At 37.9% G+C, this 22,337-nt stretch overlaps 1 protein-coding gene across 1 annotated transcript; it reads left to right on the top strand.

Annotated features, from left to right (window-relative positions):
* Positions 1-206: 206 nt before the first annotated feature.
* Positions 207-22,115, top strand: LOC127421068 (collagen alpha-3(V) chain-like). Its single transcript, XM_051663807.1, has 43 exons — positions 207-307; positions 424-477; positions 670-723; positions 1,962-2,006; positions 2,127-2,172; positions 2,297-2,341; positions 2,726-2,779; positions 3,074-3,127; positions 3,225-3,278; positions 4,965-5,018; positions 5,121-5,174; positions 5,271-5,315; positions 5,407-5,451; positions 5,667-5,774; positions 7,204-7,257; positions 7,329-7,382; positions 7,638-7,691; positions 9,116-9,223; positions 9,512-9,565; positions 9,682-9,789; positions 9,912-9,965; positions 10,082-10,135; positions 10,244-10,297; positions 10,525-10,578; positions 10,655-10,762; positions 10,857-10,910; positions 11,020-11,073; positions 14,416-14,469; positions 14,611-14,664; positions 14,748-14,801; positions 14,887-14,940; positions 15,375-15,428; positions 15,523-15,576; positions 15,709-15,762; positions 15,846-15,899; positions 16,075-16,092; positions 17,845-17,898; positions 18,006-18,068; positions 18,224-18,389; positions 18,491-18,597; positions 18,684-18,761; positions 18,858-19,040; positions 19,144-22,115. The coding sequence occupies exons 9-43, from the start codon at positions 3,273-3,275 to the stop codon at positions 19,297-19,299; spliced, it is 2,433 nt and encodes an 810-aa protein (XP_051519767.1). The 5' UTR covers positions 207-307; positions 424-477; positions 670-723; positions 1,962-2,006; positions 2,127-2,172; positions 2,297-2,341; positions 2,726-2,779; positions 3,074-3,127; positions 3,225-3,272; the 3' UTR covers positions 19,300-22,115.
* Positions 22,116-22,337: the final 222 nt, after the last annotated feature.

Here is a 22,337-nt window from a genome sequence, read left to right as displayed (position 1 = left end):
TTTACCATGTATTAGCTTACTAATCAATGTCTCTCATTCAGGGCTATAGGGGCCCGGATGGAGAAAAGGGTGTTACAGGACCCAAGGGGGGAAAAGTAATTATCAGCAAATCAATAAATCCAAATGTTATACAATGCTGGATTAGATTCAACTTTAAACACTTTACTGGAGAAAATCACAACTTATTGGATATTTTTAGGGACCACAAGGAGCACCAGGGATAATTGGTCCGCAGGGTGAGAGGGGCCAATCAGGCCTTCCTGGCTTACCTGGAGTCAAAGGTCAGGCAGGTGATCCAGGTATCCAGGTATGCTACATAACTTTCTCAGTAGGATTGCATAGAGACATGCCTTGCCTCACCTAGTGATGAACTATGAGTAGACCCATGAGGCATAAATCAACTCTTTCATTTTTTCCCCACAGGGAGAAAGTGGTGAAGTGGGTCCTCAGGGAATGCTTGGAAAAGAGGGTCAGAAGGTCAGTTTATGAATTTCAGGTGGAGCTATCACACTAAAGCATGCTTATAGTGAAGAGCTCACCCTTTTACATTAATCCTTTAATTACATTAATGTTGGCCAAAGGCTGTTTTACTATGTCCTTCTGTACTTTATACATACAAGTCAATAACCTCTCTATCTTTTGATATTATTTTTATTTTATGAAACATAGGGCAGTAGGGGTGAAACTGGTTGTAATGGAAGAACAGGCTCCAGAGGATCCAGAGTAAGAATTATTTAATATATACTGTGTGTGTGTGTGTGTGTGTGTGTGTGTATATATATATATATATATATTATACTATTATACTAAAATTGTAGTGAGCAGAATAGCTATATATATATATATATATATATAGCTATTCTGCTCACTACAATTTTACAGAGTGGTTATATGAGTTACCGTAGCCTTTCTGTCAGCTCAAACCAGTCTGGCCATTCTCTGTTGACCTCTCTCTCACTGAATGATCAGCAGTTACAGAAATACTCAAACCAGCTCGTCTGGCACCAATAATCATGCCATGGTCGAAATCACTGAGATCACATTTTTCCCCCATTCTGATGGTTGATGTGAACATTAACTGAAGCTCCTGACCCGTATCTTGCACTGCTGGCACACGATTGTCTGATTAGATAATTGAATGAATAAGTAGGTGTACAGGTGTCCCTAATAAAATGTTAAGTGAGTGTATGTGCGTGTGTGTGGGCAGGTTTAAGTGGTTTACGAGGACTTTTTTTAGGTTACAAACTGGTAATTACAATGGTATTATGCTATAAATGTGGTTTATGAGGACATTGTGTGTGCTTGTGTGTATATACTATATACAGTACTGTGCAAACGTTTTAGGCTCTTGTGAAAAATGTTGCATAGTGAGGATGTCTTCAAAAATAATGACTTAATCATATCATTATTTTTAATCTTATCTCTTAATGTCATACAAAGTCCAGTAAACATAAAAAAGCTAAATCAATTTTCGGTGTGACCACCTTTGCCTTTAAAACAGCACCAGTTCTCCTAGGTACACCTGGACACTTCTTGGAGAATTCGCCACAGTTCTTCTATCTATTTAGGCTGTCTAAATTGCTTCTGTCTCTTTATGTAATCACAGACTGACACGATGTTCAGTGGGGGGCTTTGTGGCGGACATGACATCTGTTGCAGGGCTCCCTGTTCTTATGTTCTAATCTTTTCTGTTTGCAAAAGTAATGTTTGGGAGTCAAACACTTATATTTCCTATTGACACACTAAATCTGAAGATATAAATGGCCATCTTAAGACAAATGCTTTTGAGAAACATCTTATGTGCCTAAGACTTTTGCACAGTACTGTATATATATATATATATATATATATATATATATATATATATATATATATATATATATATATATATATATATTTGTTAAATGTATAATATAGATAAGGAAACTCCTCATCACATTCACTTGTGTTAATATGCTCAGGGTCGAGCAGGCCAACATGGTCCCCCTGGTATACCTGGAATAACGGTAAGGGAATAGATTTGACAGTATAATGAGGCAAAATTCATGTTGTATTGAGTAAATTATGTGTACTTGTTTTATATTGTGTTTATTGCCTTATTCATTGCTTGTGTTTATTTGTTGCAGGGTTTACGAGGTCCAGTTGGTGTAGAGGGACCAGAAGGAAAGCCTGGTACACAGGTTCCCATTTCATGCACTTAATATCAAGTTTTTTAGATCAATTACAAATACCATTACAACCAAGTAAAATATAAAAAATTATTTTTCTGTGCTAACATGATGTATGTGTCTTGCAGGGTTTTTCTGGTTCTCTTGGAAGTCTAGGAGATAAAGGACCTGATGTATGTTCTTCATCTTCAGCTAAATATAAACAAATTTAAATGAATTCATTCATTTTGAGTCATTTGAGAGCAGACTACTACTGTAATAAAAGCTTGTTGTAAAGAGCAGTTAATAATGGTAACATGTTTCTTTATAAAGAGCTATAACCACCATTCCACTTTGTCATTCAGATATTAGTCCTTAGAAGGAGGGAAACATGATATATATGCATGTAAAGGGAAAATTGGCCTGAAAAAGTTTAAACTTAACAAGACTTCATCGTGGGAGGATTATCTCTGTTTCAGCAAGAAAACAAGTACTGGAAACGTGTTTAGTGATGTCAGCCATATATGATATTGAACTGAACTTTTCATATATTTTTCTGTAATCTTTGTCATCTGAAGGGCCTCAGGGGTGTGATTGGAGAGTCAGGAAAACAAGGGCCTCCAGGCCTACAGGTGAGCATAACCACAGAGCCAACTGTGGATTGGGAAAGGCTACGAAGTGCTATTAAAAACCATTATATTTTGTGTTCATTGAAAATGTCCTCTCTTTGTTTTATTATTATTTTGGACCATCTCAGTGCTCCCAAAAGTAGTTAATTATTTATTTAGGCATTTTATACAAATATCTATCCACATTTTAAAACAAAACATATACTTGTACAGTATGTTTTGTCTTTGACTCTATGTTCACTGGTCAAGTTATGCGGTTCAACATCCATCTCAGGCTATGATTTCTCATCTCATTAGGGCCCACCTGGACGAACAGGCCAAGATGGCACCCAAGGTCCTCCTGGTGAGAGGGTAAGCATCTCAAAGTTTCATGACTTTCTATTAAAATTTTAAGTATCTAAGCAATAAGGTGGTCTTTAAATGTAGCATGACTGTTTTTCTTTATCAGGGCTTCACTGGAAAACCAGGCATAGCAGGTCCACAGGGGCCTGTAGGCATGTATGTAAGTGTCATCCTGTCCAATTCCTGCTTACAGTCAACTACCATGACTTTAGCTTACATTGATGTGGTGATGCTTAACATTTTTTGCCATCTCTTTATGACTTTGGATACCTTTCAACAATTGGTCTGATGTGGGATGAGGAGCCACATTATTCTCCATGACCAATTCATGTTAATAAAGTGCAATGATTTCATATTGAACTAATCACTTACACTCACTGAGCACTTTTTTTAGGAACACTATGGTCCTTATAAAGTGCCCAACATGGTCTTCTGCTCTTGTACCCCATCCGCCTCAAGGTTCGACGTGTTGTGCATTCTGAGATGCTATTCTGCTCACTACAGTTGTACAGAGTGGTTATCTGAGTTACCGTAGCCTTTCTGTCAGCTCGAATTACTGGCCATTCCCCACTGACCTCTCATCAACAAGGTATTTCCATCCACAGAACTGCCGCTCACTGGATGTTTTTTGTTTTTGGCACCATTTTGAGTAAAGTCTAGAGACTGTTGTGCATGAAAATCCCAGGAGATCAGCAGTTACAGAAATACTCAAACCAGCCTGTCTGGCACCAACAGTCATACCACGGTCGAAATCACTGAGATCACATTTTTTCCCCATTCTGATGGTTGATGTGAACATTAAAGGCCCCAATATACTTCTGGAAAAGTTCTTCTTCATTCTTCGTTCAGGGGAAAAAGGAAGTTCTAAACAGCTGAGCAAAGGTATACTGTTTGCGAACATTCAGACACCCGCTACACCGCTGAGGGAGACTTTTAGATGTGCATTTAAATATGAGGACGCTACATGTGAAACCTTAATATGTTATCAGTGACTTTTTGCCTCATTCTTTGAGTAGAAGTCACGGTAAGTAAAAGAAGCTGTTTTAACCACTCAATGATGATTTCAAGTAATATATACGTGGCCATAATATGCGCCAATTACACTGTTTTTGTAATTTATGATGACACAGATACTACTGCAAAGATAGGTGTGCAGATTTGATTCCTTTTGTAGACTAATAAAATTTAAAAAAAAAAGCTTGACATGTTCTTGGAAAATTTTTCTATGCGAACAATCGTACAGATGTAGGTACATTTGCACCAGCTCGCTAATAACTCTACATGCCAGTGTGTTTGTGATGAATACTGACTGAACAATGTAAACAAAGTAGTAGGTGGAGCTTCAGGTCACACCTACCGATGATGTGGACCAATGGCGGTAAAAGGTGTTTAGCAGCTGGATAAAAGTTTTCCTAAAAGTTCACCCAGGTGAGCCGTTACGAACCGCCAAAATGAACACAAAAACACCTTCTTTTTGGCCAGATTTTGTTTTAAATTACGTCATACCATTAGTTTTTCGATTTTGTATGTAGTATATCTTAACTAATCATCCTGACCCATATCTGTATGATTTTCTGCATTGCACTGCTGCCACATAATTGGCTGCTTAGATAATCGCTTGAATTAGTTGGTGTACAGGTGTTCTTAATAAAGTGCTCCATGAGTGTATACTGTTTACGATCCCTGCTCAAAAGACCAGAGACTTTTCCCACAGCATGACTATGCTGATCCACCATTTTGACCAGCTTTAAATGAGCACTATTCAGCAAAAACAGCCTTGACTTGCATGAAAATTCTGGTCATTTCAGCAAAAGTTTGATTCTGTATGCTGTTTTCTTGCTCTCAGGGTTATCCAGGAGCCACAGGCCTTCGTGGACGACCAGGTCACATAGGAGAGAGGGTTAGAACTTACTCTCTGCTGTAAATATATAACAGTGCAATTTTAAGATGTATTGGATCATTCTGTTGGATCTGTTTTATTATATGTTGTGTAAATCTGCAGGGTGAACCAGGAATCAGGGGACCTGTGGGGCCACCAGGAGCAAGGGGCCCACCTGTAAGTTTACTTTTATTTCATGTTTCATGTTTCTAATGTTATAACGCTTAAGTACTTTCTAGTTTAAGTTTAGGTTTACACTGTTATCCTCCTTAGGGTTTACCTGGCCCGGCTGGTGAGAGGGGCCCATCTGGACCACCGGTGAAGTTACTTCTCCTCTCAAATGCAGATATTTTAAAGCTTTATGATCACTTTTTTTTTTAGATTTTCCATAATGTTTTCAATTATTTAGGGTCGTCAAGGGGAGTCAGGACCTGTTGGCTTCCAAGGAGTGCCTGTAAGTAGCCTTCTTTGAAGCATGCATTTTCAATTTCTCTACTCTAAGGTTTGCGTGTTTTGTATGGTAATTATAAATTACCTTATGGTCTGATGTTGATGAATATATCGCTTTTTGTATCATGATCAGAAATACCATTAGACATAGTATTTGAGGAATATTGTCAAGTGTGCTTTGTTGTACTTTCATGCTTGCACATATATTTGTAAATTAAGGGACCTCTAGGCCTGCCTGGGACTGAGGGTATGATTGGAAAGCGAGGCCCCCCAGGGAGCAAGGGCCCTCAGGGGCCACAAGGAAAACAAGGTCCAGTTGGATTGCCAGTGAGTGGGTACCCCTCATTTTGAACATTGTACACTGCCTGGCCATAAAAAAAGTCGCCATTTGGATTTAAATAAGCTGATACTTAAGATCCCATTTTTGGATCATTATTGCAGTGATTAATTTGTTTCAGCTGGCAACAATTCTTTTAACCCTAACTGATGTAGTGTGTAGCCTCTCTCTTAAACAAACATGTTGGAAGATGTATCCCGTGGTCGTGGAAAAGATGTGACTGTGTTTCAGAAGGGGCTAATTATTGACCTGCATCAAGTTAAACTAAGGAGATTGCTGAAATCACTTGAATTGGATTAAGAACTGTCCAACACAAGTAAAGACGCTGACTACCACACCGGTAGTCGCAAGTTCGAATCCAGGGCATGCTGAGTGACTCCAGTCAGGCTTCCTAAGCCACCAGTTGGCCCGGTTGCTAGGGTGGGTAGAGTCTCGTTGGGTTAACAACTTCGTGGTCGCTATAATGTGGTCCTTGCTCTCAGTGGGGCACGTGGTGAGTTGTGCGTGGATGCCGCGGAGAATAGTGTGAAGCCTCCACACGTGCTAGGTCTCCGCGGTAACACGCTCAACAAGCCACATGATAAGATGTGCGGATTGACTGTCACAGACGCAGAGGCAACTGAGATTCGTCCTCCGCCACCCGGATTGAGGCAAGTCACTACGCCACCAAGAGGAATTAGAGCCCCAATTGGGAATTGGGCATGCCAAATTGGGGAGATAAGGGGAAAAAACCACACACGCAAAATAAAAAGTACTGTCCAATGCATTGTTGAAACCTGGAAGTATAATGGTGAACCGTCAGCTTCGCGGAAGAAATGTGATGTGAACCGTCATGCATAGTGCCCACTGTACAAGACTCTGGAGGCGGTGTTAAGATCTGGGGTTGCTTCATTTGGTCAGGTCAAGGCTCAGCAACGTTATACGGCAATAAAATGAAGTCAGCTGACTACCTGAATGTACTGAATGACCAGGTTATCCCATCAATGGATTTTTTCTTCCCTGACGGCACGGGCATATTGCAAGACGACAATGCCAAGATTCATTGGGCTCAAATTGTGAAAGAGTGGTTCAGGGAGCATGAGGAAACATTTTCATGCATGCATTGGCCACTACAGAGTCCTGATCTTAACCCCATTGAAAGTTTTTGGGATGTGCTGGAGAAGACTTTACAAGATCTCGGCCAAAAATTAATGCAGCTCTGGATGGAAATAAATGTTGTGACATTGCATAAGGTTGTTGAAACAATGCCACGACAAATGCATGCCGTAATAAAAACTAAAGGAGGTCCAATGAAATATTAGAGTATGCAACTCTATTTGTGGTCAGGCAGTGTATTTTTAGGATAGCTTTCAAGTAACAATTCTGAGTTTGTATCTGATATACAGTATTTGTATGTGATCTTATTCTGCAATTATTCAGGGCTTACTGGGAGCAAGTGGAATGGTTGGTCAAGCTGAAGAGAAAGGGGAGCAGGTATAGATTTTTTTAAACGACTTGCACAACACATAGCACTAAGCGTTTGATTCATAATTCTCTATTTTTAGGGAGTGCCAGGACCTCCAGGTGACCCTGGTTCTGTTGGATTGGATGGACAACAAGTCAGTTCATTATTTGCTATTAGGACTGGTCACTTTTGAGTCCCTTAAATCAATTTTCTCTAGTTACTAAAAACAAAAGCAAGCATCATACTTTAATGTTATGAGGAGAATGTTTAATATAGGAAAAGTTAGATAGTCTTAAGTGCTGGAGAGTTTTGTTAGTGTGCTATACATAAGCTACTGTACCACCACCTTTTTGTAAAATTCATAGTAAATGAGCATATACTGTTTAAATTGACCTCTATGTGCATATAGGGTCATCCTGGTCCACCTGGTTTGGAGGGTCCATCAGGGGCAAAAGGGGAATATGTAAGTGCCTTCATTAAAGGATACCTAACCAATGCCACATATTGATGATGGTTTATATCCATCCAACAAAGACTTAAAGATATAGTTCACCCAAAAATGAAAATTACCTCATCATTTTGTCAACCTCATGCCATCCCTGATGTGCATGAATTTCTTTCTTCAGCAGAACACAAATATTTTAGAAGAATTTCTCAGCTCTTTTGGTCCATGCAGTTTAAGTGAATGGGTGTCAAAATTTTGAAGCTCCAAAAATAACATAGGCCAGCATAAAAGTAATCCATAAGACTCCAGTGGTTAAATCAATGTCTTCAGAAGTGATATGATAGGTGTGTGTGAGAAACAGATCAATATTCCTGCCCAGTCAATCTCCACTTTCACATTCTTGTGTTTTTGGTGCCTGCTGGGCAGGGAGAAGAATTTCTAGCAAAAATGGACTTAAATATTGATCTGTTTCTCACCCACGCCTATCATAACACTTCTGAAGATATGGATTTAACTATTGGAGTTTTATGGATTACTTTTATGCTGGCTTCATGTGCTTTTTGGAGCGTCAAAATTCTGGCACCATACACTTGCATTGTATGGATCTACATAGCTAAAATATTCTTCTAAAAACCTTAATTTGTGTTTTGCAGAAGAAAGACTGGGATACACATCTGGGATGGCCTGAAGGTGAGTAAATGATGAAAATGTTCATTTTCGTGTTAACTATTCCTTTAAAGGGATAGTTCACCTAAAAATTTTAATTCTCTCAATTACTCGACCTCATGCCATCCCAGATGTGTATGGCTTACTTCTGCTGAACACAAAGTGTTTTAGAAGAATATCTCAGCTCTGTAAGTCCTCAGAATGCAAGTAAATGTGTACAGCAAATTTTGAAAGTCCAAAAGCATATAAAGGCAGCATAAAATTAATCCATAAGAGTCCAGTGGTTAAATCCAAGTTTTAAGTGATATGATAGGTGTGGTTGAGAAACAGATCAATATACAAGTCATTTTTTACTATCAATCTCCACTTTCACTTTCACATTCTTTTGTTTTTGGCAATTTGCAGTCTTCATGTATATCGCCACCTACTGGGCAGGGAGGAGAATTTTTAGTGAAAAAGGACTTTAATATTGATCTGTTTCTCACCCACACCTATCATATCGCTTCTGAAGATATGGATTTAACCACGAGTCATGAGGATTACTTTTAACCTGCCTTTATGTACATTCACTTGCATTGTATGGACCTACAGTGCTGAAATATTATTCTAAACATCTTTGTGTTCAGCAGAAGAAAGTCATATACATCTGGGATGGCATGAGGGTGAGTAAATGATAAGAGAATTTTTGGGTGAACTACTCCTTTAACATTGTTTCCATCAGTTGTCTCTCTTGGCTCTTTTATGTCAAATGATTTATTTAGTGTTTTTGATCTAAGGGATCACCTGGACCCATCGGAAAGCCTGGTCCAAATGGACCTCCAGGAGAGCCAGGGCCTCAGGGCTCTCAGGGAATGCAGGGTGAGCCAGGACCAAGTGGCAAAGAGGTCAGTTTCATTGACTGCCTGATGCTTCAAGTCCAGTTATTCATCTCTTTATCCTTAAGGAATAGTTTACCTAAAAATGAAAATTGTCATCTCATCCTCATGTCGTGCCAAACCCGTATGACTTTATTTCTTCTGTGGAACGCACAAGCCTCTTTTTCATATAATGAACGCAAATGAGGAGTGGGGCTGTCAACAAAAAAAGCACAATTTTGAGGACCTTTCACTCATTTAAACTGCATAACAATAAGCTATATTTACATGATGTTCATGTATGATCTTTATATGCAGGAAGGTATCGGACCTCCAGGTGATATTGGAAACCCAGGCCCTAAAGGACAAAAGGTATAATAATTGTTATTAATAAGCAAAATGTGTTTCAATAACTGAGGTATTTACACTGATCTATTATTACACAAATTCTTCAATAAAGTGAAGTAGCCACATTCTTATTCAATTAGGGTGACCCTGGACATAGAGGATTGTCTGGGCGACAAGGGCTATCTGGATTTTTGGGGGATCGAGGAGAGCGAGGAGTGAAGGGGAACAAAGGCTACTTTGGAGCACAAGTTAGTGAAGTCCATGGCTTACACATACACTCATCTAGCTTAAGGGGAACATCGTTAATATGTAGTATTAGTTTTCTCCTGTAAGTTTGTAGTGCTTTGAATGGTGAATGTGTCTTCACCAGGGCCAGAATGGGTTGATGGGAGAGACTGGTCCATCAGGCTTGATAGGCCTAGAGGTATAATTTTTATTTAAGTGTTGTAGTTTAAATAAATTTAGATAGTTTATATGATTATATATTCTTTTATGTAGAAAACACTTGGTTGAGTCGATAAGTTTGGTTTGTTGTTGCAGGGTTTAATGGGCCCACTGGGACCACCAGGAGCTAATGGTTCACCAGGTCCAAAGGTATCACAAAGCTCTTGCCTCTTGTTTCTTTCATCAGTGTTCTTTGTCATAGATCAGCATTACTTTATACATTTCCCAATGTAACCAACCTGCTCTTGGTTTTATAAGGGAGAAACTGGATCACATGGTGTCACTGGCCATCCAGGAGATCAAGGCGATCAGGTAAACTTACAACTTGAGTAAAACAACAACTTTTGATTTGCATATACAATTGAACTGAGAGCAAGAATATGAGATGGTGCAAACCACATAAGTTCCCTTCACATAACATTTCATTCAATGCCCCTTTTGAATGTATATTGACTCCTCACTGGGATTACAGAAAGCTTGAGGTAAACCTCTCAAATGAAGGTTCAAATTAAAGTCATTACGTCTTTTTATGTCTACAGGGAATAGCTGGGCAGAGAGGTTTAAAGGGGGTTATGGGGAAGCCAGGACCTCAGGTTAGTATGACTACCCATTTCATGGTAAATTGTGATGTGCTAGACTTTAAAGAGACAAATAATACTGGTATTGCAGGGAGCTGTGGGTCTCAGAGGCCCTGAGGGCTTACTGGGCCCCAAGGGTATGCCAGGAAAAGGGGGACCTAAAGGTGAACCAGGAAGACAAGGACCTCTAGGGCAGATGGTAAGACTCTGATAAATTTGATTTTTTAATTTATTTTTTTATCATGTGTAAATGAGGTATGCTTGGTGCCAACTGACGAATGGGTTTTGTCCAGGGACCACCGGGTCTCCCTGGGTCCAAAGGATCCTCTGCATTGTCAGGAACAGAGGTACAATTTGTGCAATTTGTCGTTAAATGCAGAACAATATTTTTGTTGTTTTTTTTTTTTAGACACCATCAATCTAATCTTAATTTTATTCATTTGCCCTTATTTGCAGGGACTTCCAGGAGAAGTGGGTGCTCATGGCCCAGTTGGCCCACCAGGACCACAGGTCAGAATTAGGGCTTTGTCGATACAATCAAATATCTATATATATCGCGATACTTTTCCTCAAGATATTGTATTGATACTTTAGATCCATGTATCGATATTTATATTCAACTATTTGTGTATTCATATCATGTCCAGCATTTCAATAAAGAAGCAGGTCGTCCACAGTAAGTACAAACTCAAAGCGGCGTTCCTCAGTGAAGTTAGAGACTCTTCTATGAGGTGCAAGAGAGGCTGACACTGAGCCTATTTCCCTTGCAGACGCACTCACACTGGGCCTCTCTCACACGTTTGGCTCTAGGGCTGGGCAAAACTATTGTTTTTTTTTTTCCACTTAATTGTAATCTTCATTTGAACGATCCTGATGCTGATTCTTAAAATCCCAAGATCGCTTTTTCTTTCTATCTCCAACCCTTACACTAAATCACTTGCATTTGCAACAAAAAATATGTGCACTTAGCCAGAAGTTCAGCAATGAGATCTTTTCATTGCATGCTGAGAGTAAAAGTCTTGACTCTTTCTGTGTAATGTGTGTCCAAAGACGAGACCCACGGAAACCATTTGTCATTGAATAATGTCTCTTTTAATACACTTTCTGTTCTTTATATTCAGTAACTGATCAAAAACAACAATAGAAACATTAAATTCTAATCACACACAGCACGGATGCTGTAAAGAAGCCATTCGACCAAAACAAACACTTCTGTTAAAGTCCCTGCAGCTGGTCTTAAAGAGACAGTACCGTTTTAACACTTGCTCTTCATATCAGTGTACATACTTGTAAATAGTAGAAATTATTAATGTAAAAAATAAACATGTAACAATATAAATATCTGCAATATAATATATGAAATTTCAAGACATATTTATTGATGGAATACATGGACTTTGTATATTTTGAAAAAGCTAAAATGACCAAAATAAAATAATGATAAAATAAAAATCTTAAAATTCATATTTTAAGTTCCCCTGTAATTAAAACAATAGCTGAAAGAGAATTTATTTCATTCTGCATGTAAACAAAATGGACATTATAACTGAAATATACCCAAATAAATTTTAATTGAAAGCTTGTGAATCGTAATTGAATCATGATATTGTGATGGATCGTGATGTATTGAATCCTAACATGTGTATCGCAATATGTATCGTATTATGAAGTGGCTGGTAATACCCAGCTCTAGTCAGCATTATCCCCTTTTCTCCCAATTTGGAATGCCCAATTCCCACTACTTAGTAGGTCCTCATGGTGGCGCAGTTACTCACCTCAATCCGGGTGGCTGAGGACAAGTCTTAGTTGCCTCCGCTTCTGAGACCGTCAATCCGCGCATTTTATCACGTGGCTCGCTGTGCACGACACAGTGGAGACTCTGCACGTGGAGGCTCATGCTACTCTCTGTGATCCACACACAACTTAACACGTGCCCCATTGAGAGCGAGAACCACTAATCGCGATGACGAGGAGGTTTCCCTAGCAACTGGGACAATTTGGTTACTTAGGAGACCTGGCTGGGGTCACTCAGCACACCCTGGATACGAACTTGTGACTCCAGGGGTGGTAGTCAGCGTCAATACTCGCTAAGCTACCCAGGCACCCTGTGAGGTTTTAACATGTTGCTACTATGTTGTTGCTAGGTTGTTGCTACTGTAGGTGGTTGCTCAGTGTCTGCTTATTAGGCCAAGTTAAAAGAGACTACCCCCAAGTCTCTATAATATTCTGGCCCCTAGATATGGCTTGGGCAGTGTTTGGTAAATAACTAAAATTTTAATCAGTAATTTAGTAATTTAGATTATCTAAATGTTTAATCTAATCTGATTACATTTGGATGTAATGTTTGGATTAAATTGAGTGCAAGTACCTATTTACAGTATATGCCTTTCTTTAAACATTACTGAACATGAAGCAATTTGCACTTTTTTTTTTTTTTTTTTTTTTTTTTTTTGCCATTTCATTTCCTTAGAATAGTTATGGCACACCTGTCCTCAACAAGCTGCACACTTTAAGTGTAATTTATGTCCACAGAACAAACAGGGCAGGGTGAGTTTTGAGCTGAAGTTAAAATGAATAGTTCACCCAAATAATGAAAATTCTCTCATCATATACTCCTCTTTATGCCATCTCAGATGTGTATGACTTTCTTCTGCTGATCACATTCATAGATTTTTAGAAGAATATCTCCGCCTTGTAGGTCCTCACAATGCAAGTGAATGGGAATCAGAATTTTGAAGATCCAAAAAGCATTTAAAAGAGGTGTTAAAGTAATCTAAAAGACTCCATTGGTTAAATCCATGTCTTAAGAAGTGATATGCTAGGTATGGTTGAGAAACAGATCAATGTTTAAGTCCTTTTTTTACTAAAAATCCTCACTTTAACGTTTTTTTTGTTGTTGTTGTTGTTGTTGGGTTTTTTTTGGCATTCACATTTTTCGTGCATATCGCCACCTACTGGTCAGGGAGTATAATTTATAGTAAAAGGACTTAAATATTGATCTTTCGCACCCACACTTGTCCATTTCACTTCTGAAGACATGGATTTAACCACTGGAGTTTTACTAATTTGTATGCTGCCTTTATGTGCTTTTATGGACCTACAGAGCTGAGATATACACTACCATTCAAAAGTTTAGGGTCACTTACTCATTCTTTATTTTATTTTATTTTTATTTTTTCACATTTTAGAATAATAGTAAAGTCATCACAACTATGGAATAATAGAAATGGAAATATGGGAATTATGTTGTGACTAAAAAAATCCAAAATAAATCAAAACTGTGTTATATTTTAGCATCTTCAAAGTGGCCACACTTTGCCTAAATTTTGCAGAAATGTACTCATAGCATTTTCTCAACCAACTTCATGAGGTATCACCCTGGTATGCTTTTTAAACAGTATTGAAGGAGTTCCCATCTATATGCTGGTACTTAGTGGCTGATTTTCTTAATTATTTGGTCCAGTTCATCCATTTCAAAACTTTTTTGCTGTTGTTGTAATTAAATAAATTAATATGGTGGCACAAATATATTTTTGTCTAGAAAACACATTTAAAACATTTAAGCATACACCTTCAGATCAAAAGGTTTTTAAGATCATGAGAAACATTTCAGGCAAGTGACCCCAAACTTTTGAATGGCAGTGTACTTCTAAAAAATCTTCGTTTGTGTTCAGCAGAAGAAAGTCATTCACATCTAGGATGGCATAAGGGTGAGTAAATGATGAGAGAATTTTCATTTTAGGGTGAACTATCCCTATAATACCTAGGGTTAGGGGTTTGTGAAATATATTCTTTCACTTTCTTAACTTCAAATTTTATTTTAATTGTTCTATTTCTTTTGAACTTTTTTAGGGCCCAAAAGGCAGAGCTGGACCTCAGGGAAGAGAGGGAAAGAAAGGTCATAAGGTCAGGATGATCTTTATCTCTTAATCTCTTATGACTTTGTAATAAAACTATTGTCATTTATCCATTCACTCTTCCCTACTCCAACTGTTCTATCCATTTCTAAATAAATGATCACTTATCATTAACTAAGGTACTTTTTAGGGAAATGATGGTCGAGAAGGAGCTCCAGGAAAAACTGGGCATGCTGGAAGGAGAGTAAGTACAGTGAGTTTCATTGGGGTTTTTGGAGAACAATCTCAGCATTAGAAGCAGAATTTGAGTCATTCTGTCACTCTTAGGGGAAAAGAGGAACAGCTGGTCAAAGAGGCCTCAGTGGACCCAGAGGGGAGAAGGTACTTCTTTATTCATTTCTCATTTTAAGACGAATGTTTTTCAGAATTTATCAGAAATTTCACCAGCTTGTATAATTTGTAACAGGGACCGAAGGGGACACTGGGAATGTCTGGACCTCCAGGCAGACCAGGATCGTATGTAAGTGTATGTGGGGTGGGGGGTAATTTAGCCCTGATTTTGTTTTATTATTTCATAAAAAATATATATTTTCAGTGGTCTATGTTTAAATAACATAGGTTAAATCAGTGATTCCCAACCCGGGGTATTTTAAGCAGGTTCTTGGGCGAACTTGGAAAGATTTAAATTTTTCTTTGTTAAACTTATAAAACAGAAAAACACTGTAAATTAAAATGGTATCTAAGGAATCTCATGATTTTCTCAGTTACCAGTTACTTATAAAATAATATAAGGATAATGCTAAATGAAGTTAAAGGAAACACGTTTTATAGTTTGGTATTGATGAAAAGGTACTTAAGGGCTGAGGGGGTACATAAGGTAAAAAAAGTTTGAGAAACACTGGATTACATCACAGAAATGCTATTAATAACCAGATTTCCTCTGTATTGTTTCAGGGTTTACCAGGCATTCAAGGTGAGAAAGGAGAGAAGGGTGAAAAAGGCTTTGAGGTATGGGACCTTAACCCTGGAAATGTTATGTTAGAACTGCTAGTGACACAAATAAGAACCTTGAAGCTAGAATTGCTTTTATTTTTGTCTGCAGGGAGAGAAGGGGGAAATCGGGTCACTTGGTCCTCCAGGGGGAGAGGGACTGAAGGTACTTGCGTTCATCATGATCAAATTCTAGAGAAAAATGAAAAACATAACCTATTTTACACATAATACTATTTTGTGTACAGAATTCCTTCACTTTTTTTATTTGGATTGTTTAAGTCTCTGTTTGTTTCAGGGAAAGCAGGGCCTATATGGAGAGAAAGGGAGAAATGGACCTAAGGGAGAGCAGGTGGCATACTTGGATTCATTTACCATATATACTGTATGTATGTGGATCATTTGCATGTAAAGTGTAATTTGTGCCTCTTTTAGGGAGATATTGGACCAACAGGTCAAAGAGGGACCCCAGGTCTACCAGGGATGCCTGTAAGTGATCATCATTAGTTTTTATTCTGCTTAGTTAATATAACTGTTATGCACAACATGGAACAACAAATCTGTAAAAACTACCCAATAAGATGATATAACACTTCCATACACAAATCACGCACACGTGGTACTCATGATTAAATTTCATTCTGTTTATTTCATTATTCCACAGGGGCTGTTTGGAGAAAAGGTTTGGAACAGTTGTTTTAATATGGATGTTTTGTTGTGTTGTCCACTTTTGCAATTAATGTTTCATAATTTCATAATTCATATTTTCTCATGTAGATGTTTATTCCGAGGGCCCTATTTTAAGAGCACTAGTGCTAAGCGCAGCGCTATGCCATAAGTCATACATGCAAAGTCAATGGGCATGGCCATGAAGTCTTGGTATTTTTGTGCAAGCATGCGCTAAGTCTAGGCGCAAGTGGGTTTGGTGAAATTGCACGTGCAAATCGCTAATGGGCTGGGTCAGGTGCAATTTAATTTGGAGGTTCTTCTCAGACACTGTCTGTGTTCTATAAAATAGTTTATTCCCTATCAAGCACCAGTAATAAAAACAAAGACAGCACATTCATAAGAAGTTGGTAGTGTAATCGGACTGTATGCAATGAATTGGAAGAACAGAAATATGGATTTCTGTTCTATTGTGCATTATCTGCGTCCCTGTTGAATGTCAAACATATTTCTTGTATTTACGCTCTGTTAAATTATAAAGAATGTAAGTATTAGCTTATTAATCATTTATCTACTGACACACAAATCATTGCTAGTATATACAGTGATTGTGTCAGAAAGAATTTCACTTTTACCGGTCAATTTTGATTTTGTAAAATTTAATTTATTGAAAAAAAAAAAGAAAAAAAAAATGTTATCCCCTTTTCTCCCAATTTGGAATGCCCAATTCCCACTACTTAGTAGATCCTCATGGTGGTGCGGTTACTCACCTCAATCCGGGTGGCAGAGGACAAGTCTCAGTTGCTTCTGAGACAGTCAATCCACGTATCTTATCACGTGGCTCGCTGTGCATGACTCTGCTGAGACTTGCAGCACGGAGGCTCATGCTACTCTCCGCGATCCACGCACAACTTACCACGTGCCCCATTCAGAGTGTGATCCCCTAATCGTGACCACGAGGAGGTTACCCCATGTGACTCTACCCTCCATAGCAACCGGGCCAATTTGGATGCTTAGGAGACCTGGCTGGAGTCACTCAGCACACCCTGGATTTGAACTCATGACTCCAGGGGTGGTAGTCAGCGTCAATACTCGTCAATACCCAGGCCCCCCAAACCAAAAATATTTCTTAATTCAAATTACACTTCAAACAAAGTGAAAATATACTCAAAATAGTGGTCAAAGAAATCATACCAAATACAAGCTTTTTTTCTCTCTCTCCAACTTCTTCCACCGGCCCCTTTTGTGGTGACTTAAAAAACACCTATGACAACAGGTGGAGAAATACGACTGTAAATATAAACAATAATAATTGATAAATAAACCATGACCTAAAGATAGTTTAGCACAAATCTCATGAATATTTGTTTCATAAAACGGCTACAACAGTGATCGTCATTGACTTAATTTGATGTTCCACTATATTTTCAGAGTTTGGACATGGACTTTATTACTACCTGCTAGTGGATCTCCAAACTGCAAATGCAGGAACTGAGTTTAGACTTTGCACTCAGATAAGACGTGCTTTTGAAACGTCTTAGTGCAATGACCTATTTCTCAGGAAAACAGCAAATTGTGCTTTACGCCTATACACCTGCAAACAGCGCGCAAACACTCCCACTCACTTGCGATTTGTGGCAGCACGAAAATTGCACTTAGAATCAGTGCTCTCACGAAAATTGCATAAGACGTTGCGCACGGTCATATCGCTGCGCTTTGCGCACTTACGAAAATAGAGCCCCGAATGTGTTAACTTTTTATCTTTTAGGGTTTAAAAGGAAATCCAGGACTTTCTGGTCCAAAAGGAGAGAGAGGACCAACTGTGAGTTTGACAGTACTCAAGATACATTATTCTCTATTGAACAGGATTTTACAAAATATTCAGCAAAATGCCTGTGTTAATAACTATAACTAATTGTGCCATTTTAGGGCCCACCAGGTCTTCCAGGTCCTCCAGGATTATCTGTGAACCTAACACTGACTCAGCTAAAAGTAAGTAGGTGATAACTGATCAAGATGTGCTTGCTCCGAAGTCATTCATTGTATTCCATGCAAAATAACACCATGTTTATTCTGATAGGTAGAAAGTAGGACTTTTATCCCACTGTCCAGCTGTCAAATGTCAAAATGCTTTTCTCACACCTCAGGACCTGATGTACCCATCCGACAAGCCCAACTATACACTTATTCTGACGCTGCTGGACTCCCTTCAGCAAGACCTGCGACTCTTCATAGATCCACCAGATGGCTCTAAGGAGCATCCAGCGACCACATGCTTGGAGTTAATGCTCTGTCATCCCAACTTTTCTAATGGTCAGAATCATTCTCATGGGTGTTATCGTCTTAAGCATACCAGTCTGTTCTTAGTGACTAAAGTAACTTTTTGTTAATGATTTTTCTTTGGTTTGTTTCAGGAATGTATTACATCGACCCAAATCAGGGCAGTTCAGCTGATGCTTTACTAGTATATTGCAACTTTAGTTCAGGTGGCCAAACATGCTTGCCACCCCTGCAGCCACAAGTAAGCAGACATTTCCTCAGCATACAAGTTTTTGTATAGGCCTATTATCAATATTAGGCTGTTAATGAGAGACCTCTCTGCTTCAGATGCCGATGAGATCCTGGCTCAAAGGCTCCAGGCCAGATTCATTTACTTGGTTGAGCTCTAAAGATGGTGGCTTTCAGGTATGTTGGTTAAGAACAAACAACCCAAATAAGCTCTAACTATAATGTTTGGTTGGTTGGTTGGTTGTTGTATCTTTGGTCATTATTTCTTTATAGTTTGATTACACTGGAACCAGTGTGGTACAGATGAGATTCCTACGATTAAACAGTAAGATTGCAAGACAAAACATCACATTTTCATGCCAGCCAAACAGCCATCAAGGTACAAGTGTGAGAGAGATTAAGTTCCTTGCAGACTCGAGACGAAAGAGCTTTTTGGGAACATTACGAGATTGTGAGGTAAAGACAATCTCTGAAAGTTCAGACTGACTTTAATGTGAATTGTAATGGATTGCATTGTTGTTTATTTGAATTTATTATGTTGCCTTCCTTTATGTTGTAGCCTACAGGTGTGCTGGATATGGGGCCTCAGGAGTCTGTGTTCCAGTTTGAGAGTGAAGACCTGGAGCTTTTACCAATCAGAGATGTGGCTTTATTTGGCCACAGTGACATGACAGAAAAATTTAAATTTACTATAGGACACATCTGCTTCAGCTAGACAAACACACTCTCATTCGGGGACTTGCTGGACTGCTCTGCAGGACTCTCACTGAGAAAAGCAGAGCAAATAATTAAAATCAAAAGGAGAAAGGGCATTCTCCAAGATCAGGACCTTTTCTCCTCTCCATTTGCTGTAGGAATGGAGATTCCATATGAATTCTTTATTTCGTCTTAAGTTTGTAAAATGAACTGATCTGTTGTCCAGTGGCAACAGTAATTTGGTGCACAGCTTCTCATAAGGAGTTGCTGTATATTGTTTACAATGCTTGTTTCTGTTAAATAGCTTTATTTATATGATGTCAGTGTTAGATGTTACTTAGAATGCAATTCACATTTTTATAAACCACATACTTTCCTCAAATCCCTTTATTTCAGGTTTTGTTGCAGTTTATGACAATGAGCACTGTGATCTCTGTTGCACCCACATCTAATGTTAAACGGATAGTTCAACCAAATATAAAACATTCTCTCATCATTTACTCACTCTCATGCCATCCCAGATGTGTATTACTTTTTTTTAGAATATCTCAGATCTATAGGTCGAGACAATGCAAGTGAATGGTGACCAGACCTTTCAAGCTACATAAAATCAAATAAAGGCAGCATAAAAGAAATTCATATGACTCCTGTGGTTTAATATGTCTTCTGAAGCGATGCAATCACTTTGGGTATGAAACAGATCAATATTTAAATCCTTTATTTACTATAAATCTCCACTTTCACTTTCTGTGAACCTAAACTGAACAGATGCTTTTAAATTTGCAGGCAAATCAGAACTGTTTTGGGTATGAAACAGATCAATATTTAAATCCTTTATTTACTATAAATCTCCACTTTCACTTTCTGTGAACCTAAACTGAACAGATGCTTTTAAATTTGCAGGCAAATCAGAACTGTTTTGATAATTTATGAAAAATGTTGCACTGTACATATTAATGTAATTAGTAAAAACATCAAACTCTTCAAATAACCATGTGTCATATGTTGTTGGAAAGCTCTCAAAGAGTAGAATACAAGACAAAAATATAGCAAGGTATGGCTAAGTATTTCTTTGACATTTATGTTGGTGTTGTTTATATGCCGCGTTTTCGCTTATAACTTCACACAAAAAAACACAGAACATAAAATATCACATACAGTTACTTGGAGGCGATTATTTTTCAAACGACCCCACACACAAGGTAATCTGATGCATAGATCATTAGATAATCGACACAAAGCACAATATTACATATGGCCACCAGAAGATGGCGCCAAGTGCATGACAGACTCAATGCAGACTCATTGAGTCAAATGGCACTTATGTGAAATCTCATTACTAAAATCATGTCTCCGCTATGCAAACCTTTAGTCATTGTTGTGTTTGCATATGTAATTAGTTCTAATGTACAATTATGTTTAATTTGGCTGGAGAGGCTTTTGGTCACTTGGAGACATTTTTGTACACAAGGATAATTTTTTTTTTTTTTTTTTGTAATGCTATAACTTTTGATTGCTTTGTCGTATCAAAACAAAAATGTTCTCAGTTATAGTTGACATGATTAGGAACAAAAGCAGTTTTTCGGAGCCACCTTATTTACACCTAGAGATATATAATGCGAAATCAGAAAAATAAGAGAGAGAAAAAATATTGGCTCATGTTTTTTTGTGATTTTTTCAGCAGTTTCTTAGGTTGAGAGTCTCAGAATTTATCATATCTATATCATAAAAAAATTAAATAAAAAAAGTTTTCTTTACAATGATACCAAACACTTGATCCTCCTTCCCCCTTGATCTCCTTGCCACTGAAACAGAAAATCTTCAAAAACACCTTCAGAGCTTAAAAGGTTAAATATTGGTCTGTTTCTCACCCACACCCATCATATCACTTCTTAAGACATAGATTTTACAACTGCAGTTACATATATGGATTACTTTTATGCTGCCTTTGAGATTTTTGGAGCTTCTGGTCACCATTCACTTGCATTGTATGGACCTTCAGAGCTGAGATATTCTTCTAAAAATCTTCAATTGTGTTGTGTAGAAGAAAGAAAGTCATACATCTGGGACGGCATGAGGTGTAAATGATGAGAGATTTTCCCTTTAATAAACAATGTGCCTCACATTTAACTGCTTAGAAACACAGACTTATAAAATAATTCCACACTATATTTATAATATACAATTATTAATAGGTAAAAAGCATAGTTTGGTCAGTTGCTGTGGAAACATTGTTTATAATGCATCTCATGTAATTTAGTAAATGCAAAATAATGAAATGTTGACCGTTTTGAATACTGCAGAGTCCATTTCTTTTTTTTTTTTTTTTTTTGCAGTACTATACCCTGATCCTGCAGGAAACATGTAAACAATTGCACAGACTACACTGTGCTCCTGTGACTTAAAAAAATAAATGCACCATAACTTAGCCCAGTTTCTTACTGATGATGACACTGTATTGAAATGTGTACATTGAAACTAAAATGACATTTTCATCAATGCAACTCCCTTTAAGTATGAACAGTGAAGCAAGCTACTTTGTCACTTATAAAAATTAAACAACTTCAAAATCAACTTTTATGCTTTCTTATGGACTATTTTTAATTAAATACTGCAAACGGTCCTATCACTAAGCCACATTATCTGGTTGAAGGTTAATAATTATTTAATTAATTTGTCCATAGTCTTATGTGGAAACTAACGAGATGATTTCAAAATAGGTAAACTATCAACATTCTAGGTGACTGTGAGATTAAACTGGACTGAAGCATTCAAATCTACTGATTTATACATTGCGCATTTGTGGGATTAGACAGTTGTCAGTACCAAGTCAAACGATAGTTCACCCAAAAGTGAAACTTATGTCATCATTTACTTTATTTCTTCTGTGGAACACAAAAAGAGACGTTAAGCAGAGACAGTCACCATTCACTTTAAATGCAATGAAAGTGAAGTGACAGGTTCTCAGTCCCAAATATTCTGCCTAACATCATGTTTTGTGTTCCACTGAGGAAGGAAAGTCATATTAGTATGAGTAAATTATTATTTTCATTTTTG

The sequence above is a fragment of the Myxocyprinus asiaticus genome, chromosome 3 (genome assembly GCF_019703515.2).
Source record: "Myxocyprinus asiaticus isolate MX2 ecotype Aquarium Trade chromosome 3, UBuf_Myxa_2, whole genome shotgun sequence".
Classification (NCBI taxonomy): domain Eukaryota; kingdom Metazoa; phylum Chordata; class Actinopteri; order Cypriniformes; family Catostomidae; genus Myxocyprinus; species Myxocyprinus asiaticus.
The sequence above is the reverse complement of the archived record's forward strand: the minus strand, read 5'-3'. Positions and strand labels throughout refer to the sequence as shown.

Coding starts and splice junctions, on each gene's coding strand:
- LOC127421068 (XM_051663807.1), top strand. Junction 7,383..7,637: donor TTGGATTGGATGGACAACAA/GTCAGTTCATTA, acceptor ATGTGCATATAG/GGTCATCCTGGTCCACCTGG. Junction 14,802..14,886: donor GTGGACCCAGAGGGGAGAAG/GTACTTCTTTAT, acceptor AATTTGTAACAG/GGACCGAAGGGGACACTGGG.